Below are 19,692 nucleotides of genomic sequence, written 5' to 3'. Positions count from 1 at the left end.
AACAGAATATAAACCATTTATGAAGTCTGTCACAAAAAGTGAAGTGTATCAATAATTACACTGCATTCATTTTCTTCAAAACATAAAACAATATAATGTTAAGCACTTGAAATAACATTTATTAGAGTTTATGGAAAGTAAGTTAAACATTTTACATGAAACAGTGATGCTTCAAACAAAGGCAGAAACAAAAACCTTTGAAGATTTCATGCATATTACATGATACACTACTCCATTACTGTAAGCACTGATCCATTACTGTAAGCACTGAAAGGAAATATTTACAGGACTGAAAACCCTCCGTAATTCAAGAATATAGCACCCGTTTCAGCAAGGATCTAAAACTAACCATACATCAGTGCGTGCAATAAGGTTCCTTTCATATTGCTGGAATAGTTAACAACTGGTACTAGGTTGAACTAAAACTTACAATTCACAATATAATACATGTAAAGATTTGTTAATGTGATCAAGGTTCAAAAGAGAAAAAAAATGACAGAAAAGGAAAAGGAATGACACTGTAAAAAAAAAAAAAGCAGCAAAACCAAATTTAGGATTTTTTGTATTCAATTCGTTCTACTTTTACATCATCAGAAATCAGCTGATAAACATAAGTGACTACGGTGGATGCTTGAATGTCCATCAATACGAATGAAGGTATGATATTACTGGAAAAGAGAAGAGATCAGAAACAGATTAGTTTTTACATGCACAGCATTAGATTCTTTACATGATGATCACTAAGCAGTAAAAAAAAAGTGTTCAACTTCAAATTCCGGAGAACCACAGTAAGATCTATGCCCAATTAAATTAAAATACACTGTAAATGTAAAAAGTTTTGTATGTTGAATTCCATCCAAGAATTCTTCACAAAAGTAATGCTTTGAAGGTGCTGGTGCTGGACTGGGGTGTACAAAGTTTAAAAAATAATCACAACACCAGGTTATAGTCCAACAGGTTTATTTGGAAGCCCTAGCTTTTGGAGTGCTGCTCCATCATCAGGTGTTGTGGAGTAAGATCGTCAGCCACAGGATTTATAGCAAAAGTTTACCATGTGATGTAACTAAAATTATATATCGCTTGTTAAGTCTCTCATCTTTTAGAATGGGCATGTTGGTTTCAGTTCTTTCATATGTAAATCCCAGAACATTTTAAAAAAAATGTTACGTGCTCAAGTGAACTTCAACAGGTGCAGTGTTGGCCCAGAAAATGCATTGAAGGTGTGAGGTGCTCTATGAGGCTCTGACACTATTACCCCAAAAACTTGTGCACACACACGGTGTGGCCGGAGTGTTCATGAGAGAGTGTGTGCATGTGTATGTGCTCGAGTCTGACTGTAAACAGGTATAAGTTGGCAAGAGTGTGAGCATATGAGAGTGAGCTTGGATGAATGGACACCATACAACAATCAACAGACAGGAATGTTCCCTCCCAGTCAGAGGACACTTCATCGGTCTGGAACATTTCACCTCCCACCACCATGTGACCATCCTCCAAGGCGGACTTTGGGACAGGCACCAAACGCAAAGTGGCCAAACAGAGGCTGATAGCCAAGTTTGGTACCCATGGGGATGGCCTCAACCGACCTTGGGTTCATGTCACACTACAGGTGACCCCACTGCAACACATTCATGCTCACACATACACATACAACCTCTCACAGACTTACACCCCTTTATACTTTCACACTCAAGCCCTGCACACTCACCCACATGCACATGTTTGTGGGTTCACTTTGTACACGCAGAATTACATTTTATTTTGCTCAAAAACTACATGAATCCATGTAAGATTCTTTAAGTCTGTTTTTTTTTTAATTAGAATCAATCAGATTATTGTGGCACAGACAATCTTGCACAGGGCACCTCATCTTTTAATGCATTTTCTGGGCCGACGTAACACCAATTGTTAAAGTTCACTTGAGAATGTAATTTAAAGTTCTGGGATTTACATATGAAAGAACTGAAACCAACATGGCCATTCTAAAACGATGAGAAACTTAAACAATACAGGTCTTTTTCTATATATAATTTCAGTTACATCACACTAAGCTTTTGCTATAAATAGTGTCCTACGATCTTATACTCCATAACCATCTGTTGAAGGAGCAGTGCTCTGAAAGCTAGTGCTTCCAAATAAACCTGTTCAACTATAATCTGGTGTTGTGAGTTTTAACTTTGTACCTCACAAAAATAAATTACTGAAATCAGTAATTGATTACATTAACTGAATGTGAACCTTTAGTAGATATTTAATTTTTGCGTAGGGACTAAATTCATATTGATGGCTATGTTTGATGACATTTCCAATCGGTTGCAACTTCTATAATTTGAATGAATGAACTAATCTATCTGCATATTCTAGAAATAGTAATATGAAGTGATCTTTCCAAATGTCATTGTTGCCTTTTGGTATAATGTATTTATACAGCAATATTTTTGTTGCTTAACTATATCAGTTTCCCTGACAAAGTGCTTATGCTGATATTGTACGTGATATCTTTGGAGCTCAAAACACAAGATTCTGAAAAATGTTTTAAGTACAGTCAAAGATAATCAACTATGGAAGTTTAACATTATCACAAAGTGAGATGAATGGGAATTAATTTTGCTCTGGCATTCACACAGGGAAGGATACAGACCAGGACACTAGGAGATTTCTTCAGTTTTCAAAGTGTCACAGAATCTTTAGTTCACATTACAAATATAGAACAAGTAGTGGGGCCTCTATTACTTGAAGTTGGAATCTGAATTCACAACATGACTCAAAAGGCGAGAGAATTACCAAATGACTCAAATTAAACTAGACTGTCACAACTCAGGTTATTTGAAAAATGTTGTCATCAATTGCAACATTCAGTCACTTGGATGTGAGCGGATTAAAATGACAAAAGAACACGTTTAGACAAATAGCATTCGTGTTTAACCAACTGGTATCCGACATATATTCATTAGGTTAAGATTAGTGGTCCAAGTCAAGCACTGGTGTCGAGCCAGAATCATGATGTTTTCTCCCCCCCAAATGCAGTTAAAGTCCAACTTTCAGACCACCCCTTCATTCACAAGTGAAATTCTTTGTCTGGAGCAGATCATTCCTAGCTGACACCATATATTTTCAATGCACTGAAAAGTACTTTTCCAAATCATCCAAGCTGTTAACATTAGTTAATAGCAAGAAATCCTAAATAGTCACTAAGAAACCTGAAGTTCATCGGGCATTCCAAAATACTTACCCTTCCAGTGCATTACATGCACCTGTGGCTGAGCCTGGGTTGATATAGAACTTGCTCTCCTGCTCAAAGGCTTCAAACTTATGTGTGTGACCAGAAATTAGGATATCTACATCCAGTTGTCGTTGCAGCAGAGCAAGGCTGGCCATATCACCCCAAGGAATTACTTGGTGACCATGGATCAAACCAATCTTGAATTGCCCCACTGTTACCACTTTCTGCTCTGGGTAATTCAGATTCTAAAAATGAAGACAAGGAACAAATTTCTGTCAACGAACTTGTAATAAAATGTGAAAAGATTAAAGCAGATGTTCTAATGATCACTGATTTTGATTCTCATCTTAATTCTGCTGTAGTTAACTGAATAACAAGTTTTTCCCATTTCCACTGGGCTGGGGAACTGAAAGAGCTAAACAATAAAAAATGATTAAGCTGGAGGTAGATTTGGCTTACCAAGATATTACCAAAATTGCCCAATACCAGAATCAGCAAATTAAGATTCTGATCCACTTCAGGACCTTGATAAGGTCCTCACATGGCACACACAAAGCTTAAAACTGCCAGTTTTATCCTACCTGCGCTGATGGACTATTCCCAATGACAGTGGGACAGTTTTGGACTATATGTGCCTTTTGCTTAAAATAAATAAAACAGAAAATGGATTTACCTGGAGATTTTCCTAGGTGTAAAGCTTGTTGAGTTGTATAGCTCCAAGCAAGTCAACTGGAATATCAAAACAATTCACAGCAAATCCACGACAGCTCAGGAGCAGTTCTTCAGGACGCTCTCCCTAGCAAAACTAAGCAGCTGCTCCTCTCTACAAAGCTTACCACCTCCTCTTCCTGTAGCCTCGATTCCTGTCCAGCTGGTGGTGTCAGCATTGTTGGGGGTATCAAACTAAAATAGCATTGTTGCAAGTGTAGGAGGGTTTTCCAGTAGTATGCGCTCAACTGCTGTTGCACTGTCACGAGCAGGGGAAAGATGAGTTGAGCAGGAGAGTTAAAAATTGTTGAGGATTTGGGTGGGGAGTAAGACTGAACCATGTTGCGGTGACAGGTCCAATTAAGAAAATCTGAAATGATTTGGACAAGAGATCTTAGGGCTATGAATAAAAAAAAAGGCAGTTCTAATGCAGTGTTGCTTTGCCGCTAGGACTTCTGACTGCTCATCGGTGGAATTCACAGCAGAAAGCCTCCAGGTCGAGCACAGAAAGCAAGTGGACAGTTTACAATTGCAGTCAGCAGTATGACATCTCCTTTCCCAATGTGTGGAAATCTGGGCAAATGTGTCAGGACAGTGAATGCAGATTTGAGATTAGAATTTGACCCAGTCATATTTGTAATTATGGGGAAAATAATTTAATGGCAATGAAATAATTAGCAGAGTGTGAAAAGAAAACAAAAACAAATTCCTCATGGCCTTGTTTCTTTGACCATCTCACTTTATAATATCAATTTGATCTGATTACAAATTTACTTATACTTGTAAGGGATTTTGAACTGGTCCATAAAACTGCCTCATTTCAAATTATTATAGTTTTTTTCTGCAGTGGTAAGATTTATGACAACAATTAATAACATCCTTTATAGTGTGTTTATGTAATGAGAATACATTGCAGCAGAAATTGTGATCCATCAGCAATGGCATAATGTTTCCCCACACTGGGCAAAAAAGATTTAAATGGAGTTGCAGTGTACCAACTTAAAACCAGTTTATACAGAGCCAAAGCATGGCACTCATCTGAAGCATTCTTTCCAGCAGTACAATGCTCTTATTGGTGGAAACAGTTGGTCTGCTTCCATTTGACAAGTTTGTTAAAATATTGGCACTTTAGTATAAAGACTCCATGGTTTGGTGAACCAGTTTTATAGCTGCAGATCAGTCACGTATAGTTAATGTAATGATTTTTAAAAGTTCTTTTGTAGAATGTGGCATCACTGATTAGACTAGCATATATTACCATCCCCAATTACCTTGAAAGTGGTTCTGGTGACCTGTTTTCTTGAACTGATGCAGTCTTTGCAGAGCACAATGCTGTTAAGATTTTTTAAAAATTTAACCTATTTTTCTAATCAAACTGTTCAGAGATGTTTTACGCACCTTTGGAGCAGGTGGGACTTGAACCTGAGCCTCTTGGTCCAGGGGTAGGGGCACTACCTCAACACCATAAGAATCCCTTGCAGTGTTGTTAGGATAGGAATCTACTAGAATAGTTTCAGGTGCAGCAGTATTTATGAGAGACAGAGCAACAATAAATTATGCAAAGAAAACCAAATATACCTGGAGGTGAAAATTGTTAATCTTCTAAATTGTTAAAAACCTTCTATCCTGCTCAAAAGTGCAAAAAAAGAGCTTAATAAAGGCTCCCAGATCATGAAATTGGACAGACTTATACTCAAGAAATCTAATTTCTATTAATAAGCAAAGCAGGAGCTGATATAGAGGAAAATTAGGATATAATAACGAAGGTATCCATTCCATTTGATATCTGAGGAAATAGCAGGATCAAAAATATTGCACAGAATAGAGGTGGTAAGTGAGCCTTCATATCTAAATTTTCAATAGTTTTGAACCATGGTTAGAAATATTATCAAAACTCTGGCAAATTCAAGTTGCTACTTCAACTTAAGTAGAACTGAATTAATATTTGTGCTGCCATCATGCAAAAGTGCATGAAATAAGAAGTAAAATTAGAAATTTAGAAGAAAACTAGAAGTTTAGAGAACAAATTCATCCGCTCCTTTATGCGCTGAATGAGAGTCATGTAGACCCCCCAAAAAAGAGAGAGTGTGTTCAAAACTCAAGCTGTACTCTGTTCCCTGATCACAACAATAGCCGGGGCATTATAGCATCTCTGGTTAGATAGTTAAACTGAGCGAATCCTGCTGCTGATTGTTATACAATATTTCTGTTGAAATTCCAAAGATGTGAAGAGAAGATTAGGACCTGCTATTGTAATCTGCTGTGGTCAAATAGCTTATCAGTGTTCATGCATGAATACCTGTTTGGCAAGATACTGAGGATAATGGTTAACATCACACATGATTCTGACAAAGTCAATGCCTCCGTGGACTAGTTGGGGTGTGGGATGGGAGGTGGAGGAGATGGACAGAATGTGGGAATATGACCTACATGATAAATTTTCACATTATAAGAATATTGATTTCTAGTACAGGCAATAAGTAGATTTCTTTAAAAAGCAAAGAAACACATACCTCATCGAAGTCTCCTCTGACAATGTGAACATCTCCAGCCAGAGTTTTGAGGTAATCATAACTTTCTTTAGTGCAAAGATTGCCTGTACACAAGATATGCTGGATCTTACCAGGTACCAATAGCTTCTTGAACTTGGCTGGCAATGTATTACAACGGTGAGGAATGTGAAGGTCTCCCAATACCAGTACCAACTTTAGAAATAGAGAAAATAAAAGAAGTTTTCTCAAATCATACTGCACACAAAATCCCCAGGAACATGCATCATTATTGGACATTATTATATCAATCAGAGTTTAAGACTTAGAGTTTTAATAAAAGTAAAATGTCTATAAATAACAGATTCGAAAATGGTAATTCAAAATTAGACTGTTGTAATAACCCACTTAAGACTGAAGTAAGGTGAAGCCAGCGATATATCTAATTTGTTGTCAAAGCAGTAAAGCTCAAAGCCAAAACAAGTCACACATCCCTCAAATATATAAGAAAAAAAAAGAAAAATTGGTGTTGCAGTGACTTCTTTGATGACAGATTTGTTTCTCCTCACATCAATGAGCATTTAAAGTTTGGTACAGTAGATCTCAGATGCACCAGGTTGGAAACTAAATTTTTCAAGCAAGAATTCCCAGTTGTGTTTTAGATTTGGCATCTGCAAACATGATGGACCTCAGTCTATAACCAACCACAGAGGCACCTCCTACGTATATTTATTTTGAACTGGTTCCCATTTATGGATATCAATTTGGCATAGTTGCAGAATATCTTTTACATAATCCATATCTTGCTCTCCTGACACCAAGAATTGACTTCCCAGTTGTCAGTGAGCCACAGAATGATAAAGGTTTGTTCTGCAGACATTTGTACTATGACTTAACCATGGCACATCAGCTTTGCAGACTTGTGTCAGGGAATTTGTCTTACTTTCGGATCATTATCTTGGTTGAAAGTGATTCGTATCTTAACATAGGTCAAGCTCAAAAGGTGCCTATAGGAAGAAAATCTTGGTAGTCAGTTCAGAGTTTGCCAAAAACTAAGTTGGCAGTTCGGATCTGAGAATGCTACCATATTAACATGTATTTCTTTAGACAGGATACACACAAGGTAGGAGATTCTACCCACGGATTGAAATGTGGGAGTGCCAAGTAGAAGAGGACCACTACCTTTCAAAGATCTCCAGGTCATGCCACATCACCAGCAAGGTGGCTTATTATTTTTGTATATAATCCTGTAAACCATAACAGAACCATAGCAAACAGGAATTCAAGTTGAAATTCCTGAAGCACTGCTGTATTAGTTTCTTGTACACTGTAGTGCTTTCCAGACTCTTTCTCACTTTGACTCCATTTCATAAGACAGCTAACTGTCTCATCAACACCAGACGAACAGAAACTAAATGTCTACTTGCATACATTTGCATGTTTGAAGATAACTTGTATTATATTGCCCGAGTAACAATTCAAAGTTTAGTGAATGTGGTGAGATAATATAGAGTATTTCTAATGAACCAGTCTCAATGTGCAATTTGGATAACTTATAAATACAGAAATACAATACAAAAGCAAGGCAAGGAACATGTTTAGGTTGTTTGACTGGAGATTTTTCTCAGCTAGTGTGCCAGTAAAAAATGATTACAGCATACAGTTAGCCTAATCAGTCCTTGTTTCAATGGTGAAAGAGTGGCCAAAAGTTTTCTACTTTTGACCAAGATCCAGAAACTTCAGATGAGTGTGGATACATGTGGATTTCAAGTAAAGGGAGAATTAGGCATTCATGCTAGTAATTAGCCTGGTGATGTTTACTGTCAAACATTGATATGAAAATTACAAATTTAAGAAAATCACAACACAACTACTGGCTGAGCAAAACCCTATCTCAGCAAGAATGAAAGGATATTTTACCAAAGCCAAAATGTTTGTTCCAGTTGTTAATTTAAGCAAGTCAAAAACATGCAAGATGTTAAGCAGAATATTTGCAAATTAGCTGATTGCAAGCTACACCAAACCAAGCTAATATATAATCAGAAGCGTCAATCGCTTTTAGGTATATTGTGACCCAAACTTTAGCCAATGATTGAAGAGTTAAAACTAACTTTTCAGGCAATAATTCAAACAGATCTCATGAAACAAAAAAACAAATTGAACAAACTGACCAAATCTGCTAGATATTATGATACTATTCCAGCTTGGGGCAGGGAAAAGAGTGCAAGACAGATTAAATTTAAAATTCTTTAATTTCAAAATGTGAAGTTTTAACTGTCAATATCCTAGAATGCAAAACATTTGATGAAGCAAGTACCTTTACTTTTAGAATATCAGATTCCCCACTGCTGCATATAGCTTATCAAGAGAATTGATGAGGGAGGAGGGCAGAGCGGTAGATGTGACCTAGATGGATTTCAGTAAGACGTTCGACAAGATTCCCCATGGGAGACTGGTTAGCAAGGTTAGATCTCACAAAATACAGGGAGAACTAGCCATTTGGATACAAAACTGGCTCAAAAGATAGAAGACAGAGGGTGGTGGTGGAGGGTTGTTTTTCCAGACTGGAGGCCTGTGACCAGTGGAGTGCCACAAGGATGGATGCTGGGTCTCTACTTTTTTGTCATTTACATAAATGATTTGGATGAGAGCATAAGAGGTACAATTAGTAAGTTTGCAGATGACACTAAAATCAGAGGTGTAGAGGACAGTGAAGATTACAACAGGATTTTGACCAGATGGGCCAATGGGCTGAAAAGTGGCAGATGGTGTTTAATTCAGATAAATGCGAGGTGCTGCATTTTGGGAAAACAAATCTTAGTAGGACTTATACACTTAATGGTAGTGAGCATTGCTGAACAAAGAGACCTTGGAATACAGGTTCATAGGTCCTTGAAAGTAGAGTCACAGGTAGATAGGATAGTGAAGGCAGCGTTTGGTATGCTTTCCTTTATTGGTCAGAGTATGAGTACGGAGTTGGGAGGTCATGTTGCGGCTGTACAGGACATTGGTTAGGCCACTGTTGGAATATTACATGCAATTCTGTTCTCCTTCCTATTGGAAAGATGTTGTGAAACTTGAAAGGGTTCAGAAAAGATTTACATGGATTTGCCAGAGTTGGAGGATTTGAGCTGTAGGGAGAGGCTGAACAGGCTAGGGCTTTTTCCCCCCCAGAGGGTCAGAGGCTGAGGGGTGACCTTAGAGGTTTACAAAATCATGAGGGACATGGATAGGGTAAATAGACAAAGTTGTTTCCCTGGGGTCGGGGAGTCCAGAACTAGAGGGCATAGGTTTAGGGTGAAGGGGGGGGGGGGAGATATAAAAAAAGACCTGAGGGGCAACTTTTTCACAGAGGATGGTATGTGTATGGAATGAGCTGCCAGAGGAAGTGGTGGAGGCTAGTACAATTGCAACATACCCATCCAAATGCCACTTAAATATGAATAGGAAGGGTTTGGAGAAACATGGCCAGGTGCTGGCAGGTTGGACTAGATTGGGTTGGGATATCTGGCATGGACGGATTGGTCTGAAGGGTCTGTTTCCATGCTGTACATCTCGATGACTGACAACTGTCCAGGCCTATGGCAGATTAGAAATCAACGATTACTTCAAACTCTAAACTCTATTCTTCATCAAGCTTGTTCTGAGTGTAGCTACACAAGACATTTTGGGGAAGTGGGGGGTGCAGAGCTGCAAGGAGGGTGCACCAGCTTGAATAAGATTGAGTGCCATGATGCAGTATTCCTTGCAGATGGTGCATTTTGGGCTAATGTCACGTAGCACAGAATGTTTCAGGCCCCACTGATGCCTACAAGAATAATATTTAACTTAGTGATCAATTATGTTACACCAGAAGCAGCTCTTAAAAGTTCTGAAAGTTCACTTCTAGAAAATTAGCAGGTATGCAAAAGATGATATGCTGGAAATGACAGGAAAATAATACACCTTCTCTGGATACATCAATTAAATATGACATTTCTGTTGAATCTCTTGATTACTAAAGATCCTTGAAATCAAACACAGAGAGCTGCTTCAATGTTTATACAACTGTAATCAAAGGGAGTATTTTGGATTCGCAATTTTCTCCCTACTAGGTTTTGAAACTGAGTTCCTTGTGATCGACAACTTTATTTGGGACAAAATTCTGAAAATAAATGCACGGTTTTGTTGAACCTGTGTGTCTTGGACTCATCAGAACAATTTGCAACAATACCAGTTCAAAAGGGAAAAAACCAAGATGAGTGTGCAAATTGGTTGGCCAGTGGACATTGATAGAGGTGTTGCCAGGGTGAATGCATCCATTAATGTGGATGGTTAATTGCTCAACTTTGTTTAAATTTTAATCAAGTTGACGGATTTCTCAGAGCATTTAAAAATTCCTGAGAAGAAAAAAAAAGGGCCATATATGACATCCAAATCTCTGAATGATAGGGCAGCCTTAAAAAAAAGGTTAGGAAACCTCTACAGTATCAAATGGAAAAAAACCAGTCCACAAACTTCCTTGGATTAAGCCTGCAAAATAAACAGCCCACATACTGCAAAAAACTGTTAGTCTGCACACTTTCAAAATTATTGGAACAAACAAAATTTTCACCACTACCAAGCGAGTGACTTACTCTGTGAGAGGCCTTAATGAATTGAAGGTCAATCGTTGGCATGAGATGAGAGTTGGGTACGGTCAAATTTAAAATAAATAAAATGAAACAAAAGTCATCAGGAAAAATATATCAAGTTACCAAAAAAGCTTTTTGATTGTTTAACACAAAACAGTTTGAAAATTGTAGCAAACAAGTTTACTTTATACTTCAGTTATTTTAAAATCTTATAAAATACCCTTTTATTTTTGTACTTTTACAGCACAAACGTTCATGAATCAACCAAAGCCATTTGTTCCTTCACCAAAATTTATGAAACAGATGAGCATTTTTAAGCGATGCAGTGACATTTTTCTTGGATTGGTGGAAGGAGGACAAAAAAAAACCTGATACATTTATGTTTTAAATAACAATACCCAGAGCTGTATACTCAATTTGTTATTAATGCTTGAACATGGACATTTGACAAGTACTAAATTAAAACAAAAGAACTGCAGATGCTGAAAATCAGAAACAAATATTGCTGGAAAAACTGAGCAGGTCTGGCAACATCTGTTGAGAAAAAGCAGAGTTAATATTTCAGGTCCTGTGACCTGGTTTGAAGAAGGATCACGAGACCAAAACATTAACTTTGCTTTCTCTCCTCAAAATGCTGCCAGACCTGCTGAGTTTTGCTAACACTTTCTATTTTTGTTTTACATTTGTAAAGTTTTAGCTTCTGCAGAAGAGTTCTAATTAATCAGCGTTACATAAATTAATTCAATTCAACCCCATTTCTAATTACTGAATAGTTTTCTTGGAGATGACAACAGTAGAAGAATTTATTCTTAAGGTGATGCAAAAACTGAATTTTAAGTTTTTTTTCCCCCTCCAGTATATCAGCAAGAGGTACAGGCAGGTAAGTGCCAGGTAATTGTAGTCATAATACAGAACCAGAAAATTTATAACAGGTGACTATTTGGCCCAACAATGTTTACCAAATATGAGCAGCCTGGCCTAATCCCACCATCCAGATTTTGGCCTGTAACAAAGGTTATGGCACTTTGAATGCACATCTTAGTTAAATGCAATTAGGGTTTCTGAAAGTCTTTTGGGTAGACCCTGCCACCATCACCATGAAAATAATACTCAACTTTCCTGATTCACCTGCCAATTCCATTAAATCCATACCCCTTGTTATTGATGTCTTTATTCTTTCCACTTTTTCCAGGTCACTCAATTTTATACACCACAATTAAATCTCTCCTTGGCTTTTTTTGTCCAAAAGGTGACAACTCCAGATAATTCAACCTTTCCTCTAACTAGAACTTCTCCACTCCTGCAGACATCCTCTTAAAATAACCTCAATCTTCTCTAGTGTAATTAGATCTTTCTTGTAAAGGAACGACCAGAATAGCATGTACCAGAATAGCATGTACCACGTTAGGTGTGGCCTATTGTTTATACAGTTCTAGGATAATCACCCCACTCAAATTCTAGGTCGCAGTATCTTAACTTATCTTTCCACCTTCAGGAATCTGCCTAGATATAGTGTTCTTTAGCCCTCTACACTTCCCTGTATTCTACCACTTATTCTACATTCCCTTGATTTGCTTGTACCATCCCACACTCTAAACACATTATCTCACATTTCTGAAATGATGGAATACAGTGGTACAGTGTCACTAGATTAGTATTCCAGTCTAATCTGCTAAGGATATGGGTACAAATCCCAAAAAAAAAGACAAAATTGGAATTCAATAAAAATCTAGAACTAAAAGCAATTCTAATGGCAATCATGTAATCGGTCAGTGGTCATAAACAACCCATCTAGTTCACTAATATCCTTTATGGTACAAAATCTGGCACACTTGCCTGGTCTAGCCTACATGCAACTCCAGACCCACAGCAATTTGGTTAACTCTCAACTGTCCTAACAAGCCACTCAGTTCAAGAGCAATTAGGGCTACGGGGAGAATGCGGGTAAGTGGAGTTGAAATGCTCATCAGCCATGATTGAATGGCGGAGTGGACTCGATGGGCCGAATGGCCTTACTTCCGCTCCTATGTCTTATGGTCTTATAGTAGATGGTAATAAATGCTGGCCCAGAACAAAACAATTTTTTTTTACTTTTTTTCCTAACCGTGACCAGTTCATTCAGAATCTAAACACAGTAATACTTTTGTCCAGTTTAGCATCAGCTCCAGATAATCATTAGATTATATCAGAAGCCAACTGTTTTAAAAAATTCTCAAGGTCAAGGACCAGGCTCGCAGGAAAGTAGTCTGACACAGAACAAAACTTTTGTCCAGTTTAGCATCAGCTCCAGATAATCATTAGATTATATCAGAAGCCAACATAACTTAGTTTTGCATTGTTTATGTTCATAATTAATTATCAGATGTTGATGAAGCACTGATTAAGAATTTTAAAGCCAAGTTCTAAAAACACTTGCTTGAAGAAAACATTTGGTGTTTTATCCAGGTTTAATGCATTCACTTCGTCTTGCCAAATAGGAGTATATTTTCATGTAGGTCCTGATTAAATAACTACAGCAGGTGCCTCACCATGTCAAATATAGTTATTACTTCATAGGTTTCTCAGCTGGTTTGGAAAAGAAGGGGTGTAAGGAAGTTACAGAGTACGTAATTCCTATGCAAGTTAACTTAAAAGTTGGTGCAGGTAATGTCATTACTGTGGAAATAACAATTTCTAAAAGGAGAAAGAACAGTTAAGCATTCTGAAAGTCTTTGACCTTAACTTATGGGGCAATGGCTTTTTGTTTTTCCAAGTTAGTCAGTTTTAATCATTTTAAGCCAATGCAGACACAATGGGCTGAATAGCTGCCTGCATGTTAACAATCCTGTGCTGTTCTTACAGGCAACTGTTCTCTTTCACTAATCAAACACACTGCCAATGTTCTGACTCCGCAGTTGTGCAACAAGTCACTTCAAAGTACTTTACAGGGACCTTTCAAAGATATTTTTAAAAAAGGGCCTGCATCCAACAAAAAACACAATTAGATTAGACGCCTTACAGTATGGAAACAGGCCTTTCAGCCCAACAAGTCCACACTGACCCTCCACCCAGATCCATTCCCCTACCCTATATTTACCCCTGACTATGGGCAATTTAACATGGCCAATTCACCTAACCCTAGCATCTTTGGATTATGGGAGGAAACCAGAGCACCCAGAGGAAACCCATGCAGACACGGAGTGTGTACAAACTCCACATGGTCACGAAGAAGGAATTGAACCCGGGCTCCTAGCACTGAGGCAGCAGTGCTAACCACTGGGCCACCGTGCCATCGTTACAAGATACTTTGGACATAGGTACTTGGAGGCTAATGTGTGGATTTTAAATATTAGCATAGACCTATTATTCTTAATGGTCTATAGATGAGAAATAGAATTACCATACAAACTGACCTTGTAAATAAGCCAACTAGTTGGCACATAGTCTAATGCATACTCAATTAACTGAACAATGTTTATTAAAATACTCACTGATCTTTCTTCAAGATCAATTTCAACCACAGCTAAAATTGTTGAAATCTGTTTACTTCTCTAAAATTGAAAATTTTATAGTGATATTTCATACTGTTTAAAATCTTACTGGTTTAAGTCAAACAGAAACAAATCACAAATTCTTAAATTTAAAAAAAAACTATACAGCAAAACAAAACTGAAGCAACTTTTTTTGGCATTAAGGTTGTAATTACCCCTGTACACAGTAATGACTAAGATCAAACTACCTCATTTTATATGTGCCTCCCTACTCAATTTTCCAGACAAGTTCACTCTGCTCTTGCATGTACTATTCTCCACCTTTGCGTATAAATTTAAGTGCACAAAGACATTTCAGTTTATCAAAATGCTTAAATAAACTATCTACAATTGGGAACTGCCCAGGAGGTTTGACACCACTTCCTGTAACGTAAAATGGCCTGTTGAAGGTGGTTTACACCACTGCTCTATGCTCAAGTCAGGAACAAACTTCAGAATATACTCGGTTAAATTCCAACCTACAGTACAATACAAATAAAAATCCGATCTGGTCAAACTTTACGTACGCCTTAGATTACGAAAAAGTATGAAATAAACCACGTCATTACAACCATCTTTCTAGAATACAAAACACCTTTTTATTAAGATAAATTAGGAATTTTGATGCCCGATTGAATGTTGGAACTAACTCATCTACTTAACAGATAATAAACGCCGAGAAGTTTTTTTTTCTCTCAATTTGTGTCATTCACGAGGTGATATATAAACCCTCCATCCGTGCCTTCAGGATCTGCCAGCTGACGAACATCATGTGATAGCTTCCCAATCCCACCGCAGGCCCCAGATACCAACCGCAGACCCGGTCTCTCAAACCCAGTTCCAAGACATCAACCACAGTGAAGCCCTGACGCACACTTTCAGTCAGGTCGAGGAGGATTAAAGCATGAAACAACAACGTTTGATCTCTAGTCCCCGAGTCAATAACTCACCATTTTCCAATCGGCGAAGCGGAAAGCAGCTCTCAGTGAAGACACTCTGCACCCAGCAAATATCCAGCCAATCACTCTCCAGTTTAGAAACAGGTCCCTACGGCGTAGTCAATTGGACAATCTTAGAACAACGAGAATTCTTAGCCTCTCTATTTCGACTTTTAAATACGTCTGCCTTATATAACAATGTCTCGGTATCATAGACTAACGTGTAGTCCACCAACATTTATCAGAGTGGTTAACAAATGCATGATGGCCAGATAATCATTTTTTTTTGCGATGTTGATTGAGCAATAGAGTATTGGTCCGGAAATCAGGGATGATTGCTTCGCCCTTATTTGAATTAGTGCAATGGAATCTGAGCAGTCGGCAGGGATCTCAGTTTAATGCTTCATCCCATAGGCGGCACCGCAATAGTCCAGGTCTCCTTTAACGACTGCACCGAAGTGTCAGCTTTAATTGTTAGTGGTGCTTGAACCCACGACCTTCTGATTCAGGGATGAGAGTGCTATCAACAGAGCCATTGCTGACACAAAAATTATGTCCACACTTCTAATGGACATAAAAATCCCACTGGGAATGTATATGAATGTACAGACTTTTGAGTAAAAATGAAATTGAGCAGCTGTCACTTCCATAAATTGTCATTTCAAATGAACAGTCTTCTAAACTTTCTGACATTGCTTCTGTTGTAATGTTTACAATTTGTGCTTCCAATTTCAGAAAGGCAAGACAGGATAGTGCACGGTAGTCACAGGCTGAGATTCAATCAGAATCACTTAGTCCTGTTACAGTGGGCAGAAAGTTGATAGCAGACATGAACTACAGAAATAATGAGGATGGTTTAGGGAGATGATATGTTTAAGGATTCTAGAGGAAAATGTTAGATTGGAGATGATGCGGTGGCTTCAAGGACACAACAGTTGTGAGGGGAATAGAGGACACTTGATGAAAATGTTCAAAATCATGAGATCTGGACTGAGTAGATACTTGACTGAAACAGTTAATCTTGGGGGAAGGGTTGAGAACCAGAAGACAGATTTAAATTCATAAAGTCATGCAACAGAGCTTTTGGCCCATTGAGTCTGCGTTGACTTATCTACTCTATATGACTTATCTGTCATTTTCCCAACACTCAGCCCTTGAATATCATGACAATTCATGTGCTCATCTATGTACTTTTAATAGGTTGTGAGGTTTCCTGCCTATATTACCCTCCCAAGGCAGTGCAATTCAGATGCTGGATTACTGGTGCTGGAAGAGCACAGCAGTTCAGGCAGCATCCAAGGATGCCGAAGGGCTTTTGCCCGAAACGTCGATTTCGCTGCTCCTTGGATGCTGCCTGAACTGCTGTACTCTTCCAGCACCACTAATCCAGAATCTGGTTTCCAGCATCTGCAGTCATTGTTTTTACCTCGTGCATTTCAGATTCTCACCCACCTCTGGGTGAAAATAAAATCCTCAAAAATCCCCTCTAAACCTAAAATTATGCCCTCTTGTTATTGACTGTTTAACCAAGAGAAACGGCTGTTTTCTATCCACTCTGTCCATTCCCTTCAAGGGATTGGGAAAAGAACCAGAGGCAACTTGATTTTTTTTTAACCCACGAAATGGTTAGGACTTGGAATTCACTGCCAGAGAGTATGGCGGAATCCGACTCAATTATTGCTTTCAAAAGGAATGAGGATAAGCACCAAATGAGAAAAAAAATAGGACTTCAAGGAAAAGGCGGGGTTTGAGACGAGCAAAATTGGTCTTGTAGAAAACTGGCACAATGATGGAGTGAATAGCCTCTTTCAGTGCTATGACAATTTTAATGTTTCTTAAATGTCAGTGGTTCTGAAAGAGATAGTATCCGAGTGGACGGAACCATTTCTAATGTCAGTTAGTATGGGTGTCAGAAAATTGAATGGTCAGCAGGTCAACAATCTTTCAACTGTTAACTTTCTATCTTTCCCTAGATGCTGCATGCGCTGCTCAGTGTTTTCTAGCATTTTGTTTTCTCTTTTAGATCTCAGGCATCTTCAATATTTCGCTTCTGTAACGTAAGAGACGGTCTGCCTAAAGTAAAATATCATGACAAGTTCACTCAAAGCCTCACTCCGAGGGTTAAAAAATGCTTTTAACGAACGAGCAGGTAATGTGCATCTTCTATGAACATTCGGTTTACGTGTCAGGAGATAAAAAGGTGATCAAGGAAAATTAGAGGACAGGATGACAGTAAAAAGTTGAGCAGCTGTGTGCCAGTGATCGGATAGCCTCTAGCTGCAGCGGCGAAGCTCTGGACATTCAGACCGTTCACAAAATTTAAAAAGGGCCCGCAGACAGGATCTCACTAACAGCCGCTGGCGAGAAGGCGGGCCAAAACTAGAGTTCCGCGCTAAGGAGCGGCTTCAGTTTTGTCGACAACAGTTGTTTGTTAGGAGTAAAAAAGTGTTTTTTTTTTAATTGTTTGAAAACGTAATTTAAAAGTAATTTCACCTACTCGTTTGTTAAATGTAGTTATTTGTACTGGTAGCAAGCGAAACGAGAACTGGGTGGTTGACCTGGTGCCAAGATGAAAACCACTATGAAATTTGTCACACCTTAAAACTGTATGAGGAGATCCAAAATGTAAACAGTTACTTATTAGTATTCTGTCTATATGATTATCGCAATGAACTAATATTTATTTGAGTTTTAAATGATTGATGATATTATGGCTTTAAAAGGTGTATTTTGTTCTGGTTTCTTTTCTCGTGAGACGAGTAAAGAGCATTCTATGAGAAGGTAAACAGCTTGTGAGGCTTTGTGGTTTTTTAAGTTGGAACAATAAATGCAGGTGTGGTTGAGCTCTCACAGTTTCAGGATTTTTTAGTTATCTTCAGCCGGTTGTTACTTGGGTCTCAGCAGGGTTGGAAGGCAGTGAATGTCTCCCAACCAGTACACGCTGGGGAGCTGCTGTATGTATCTCTTGCTGATAGGATTGCATGTGAGGCAATGTGTTTTGCTGAATTTGCCTTTTTACAAGATTGTGTTTATGGGATATTACTATATTGGAACAGTTAATTAATAATAGTGGCTGAACCTGTTCTCTTAAATTTCTGATCGAGCTAAGTTTCCAAGTTTCTCTTTCTTTTGTTGTATTTTAACTATAGTGTTTGGATAAATTGTGATTGATTAACATCAAGAAGTTTGACCAATTAAATTGTATTTGGAACACAACATCTCTCATTTACCTTTAAAATAAGAAAAAAAATTATGTCTAGTCTACCTTAATATATTTTGAGGGGGTTTGCTCTGATCTGTAACATCATTGAGGATAGTACATTTTGAAGCAGGTTTAAACAGATCACTGATAGTAATTTATGTTTAAAAATTATTAAATTTTGTTCAAGGTTATCTATCCTTTCCTCTCTGATCTTTTGTATGTGTTGTATTTTAGTAATCTGCATGTCATGTCTCAAGAAGAGAGGGAGACAAAGCAGGAAACTATCAGTCAGGCAGCCTGAAATTTGTAGCTGGGAAAATCCATTATTAAAGAAGAGGCGATATGGACTTCAGTAAGGCGTTCGACAAGGTCCCCCATGGGAGACTGATTAGCAAGGTTAGATCTCATGGAATACAGGAAGAACTAGACATTTGGATACAGAACTGGCTCAAAGGTAGAAGACAGAGGATGGTGGTGGAGGGTTCTTTTTCAGACTGGAGACCTGTGACCAATGGAGTGCCCCAAGGATCGGTGCTGGGCCCTCTACTTTTTGTCATTTACATAAATGATTTGGATGCGAGCGTAAGAGGTACAGTTAGTAAGTTTGCAGATGACACCAAAATTGGAGGTGTAGTGGACAGCGAAGAGGGTTACCTCAGATTACAACAGGATCTGGACCAGATGGGCCAATGGGCTGAGAGGTGGCAGATGGAGTTTAATTCAGATAAATGCAAGGTGCTATATTTTGGGAAAGCAAATCCTATTGGAAAGATGTTGTGAAACTTGAAAGGGTTCAGAAAAAATTTACAAGGATGTTACCAGGATTGGAGGATCTGAGCTACAGGGAGAGGCTGAACAGGCTGGGGCTGTTTTCCCTGGAGCGTCGGAGGCTGAGGGGTGACCTTATAGAGGTTTACAAAATTATGAGGGGCATGGATAGGATAAATAGACTAAGTCTTTTCCCTGGGGTCGGGGAGTCCAGAACTAGAGGGCATAGGTTTAGGGTGAGA

At 38.4% G+C, this 19,692-nt stretch overlaps 1 protein-coding gene across 2 annotated transcripts; it reads right to left on the bottom strand.

The window, feature by feature from the left end:
- Window positions 1-98: 98 nt before the first annotated feature.
- Window positions 99-15,691, bottom strand: vps29 (VPS29 retromer complex component). Of its 2 annotated transcripts, XM_043715688.1 has the most exons (5): window positions 15,493-15,691; window positions 11,037-11,048; window positions 6,445-6,636; window positions 3,233-3,468; window positions 99-668 (listed from the first exon to the last, which is right to left on the bottom strand). In XM_043715688.1, exons 1-5 carry the CDS (start codon window positions 15,493-15,495, stop codon window positions 551-553), a joined length of 561 nt encoding a protein of 186 aa, XP_043571623.1. In that variant the 5' UTR covers window positions 15,496-15,691; the 3' UTR covers window positions 99-550. The 2 variants fall into 2 exon arrangements, with proteins under 2 accessions (XP_043571623.1, XP_043571624.1); XM_043715689.1 differs by lacking the exon at window positions 11,037-11,048 and having other exon boundaries at window positions 15,493-15,688.
- Window positions 15,692-19,692: the final 4,001 nt, after the last annotated feature.

Source organism: Chiloscyllium plagiosum, chromosome 25 (genome assembly GCF_004010195.1).
Source record: "Chiloscyllium plagiosum isolate BGI_BamShark_2017 chromosome 25, ASM401019v2, whole genome shotgun sequence".
Taxonomy (NCBI): Eukaryota; Metazoa; Chordata; class Chondrichthyes; order Orectolobiformes; family Hemiscylliidae; genus Chiloscyllium; species Chiloscyllium plagiosum.
Note: the sequence above shows the minus strand (reverse complement) of the source record. Positions and strands in the feature narration are given on the sequence as shown.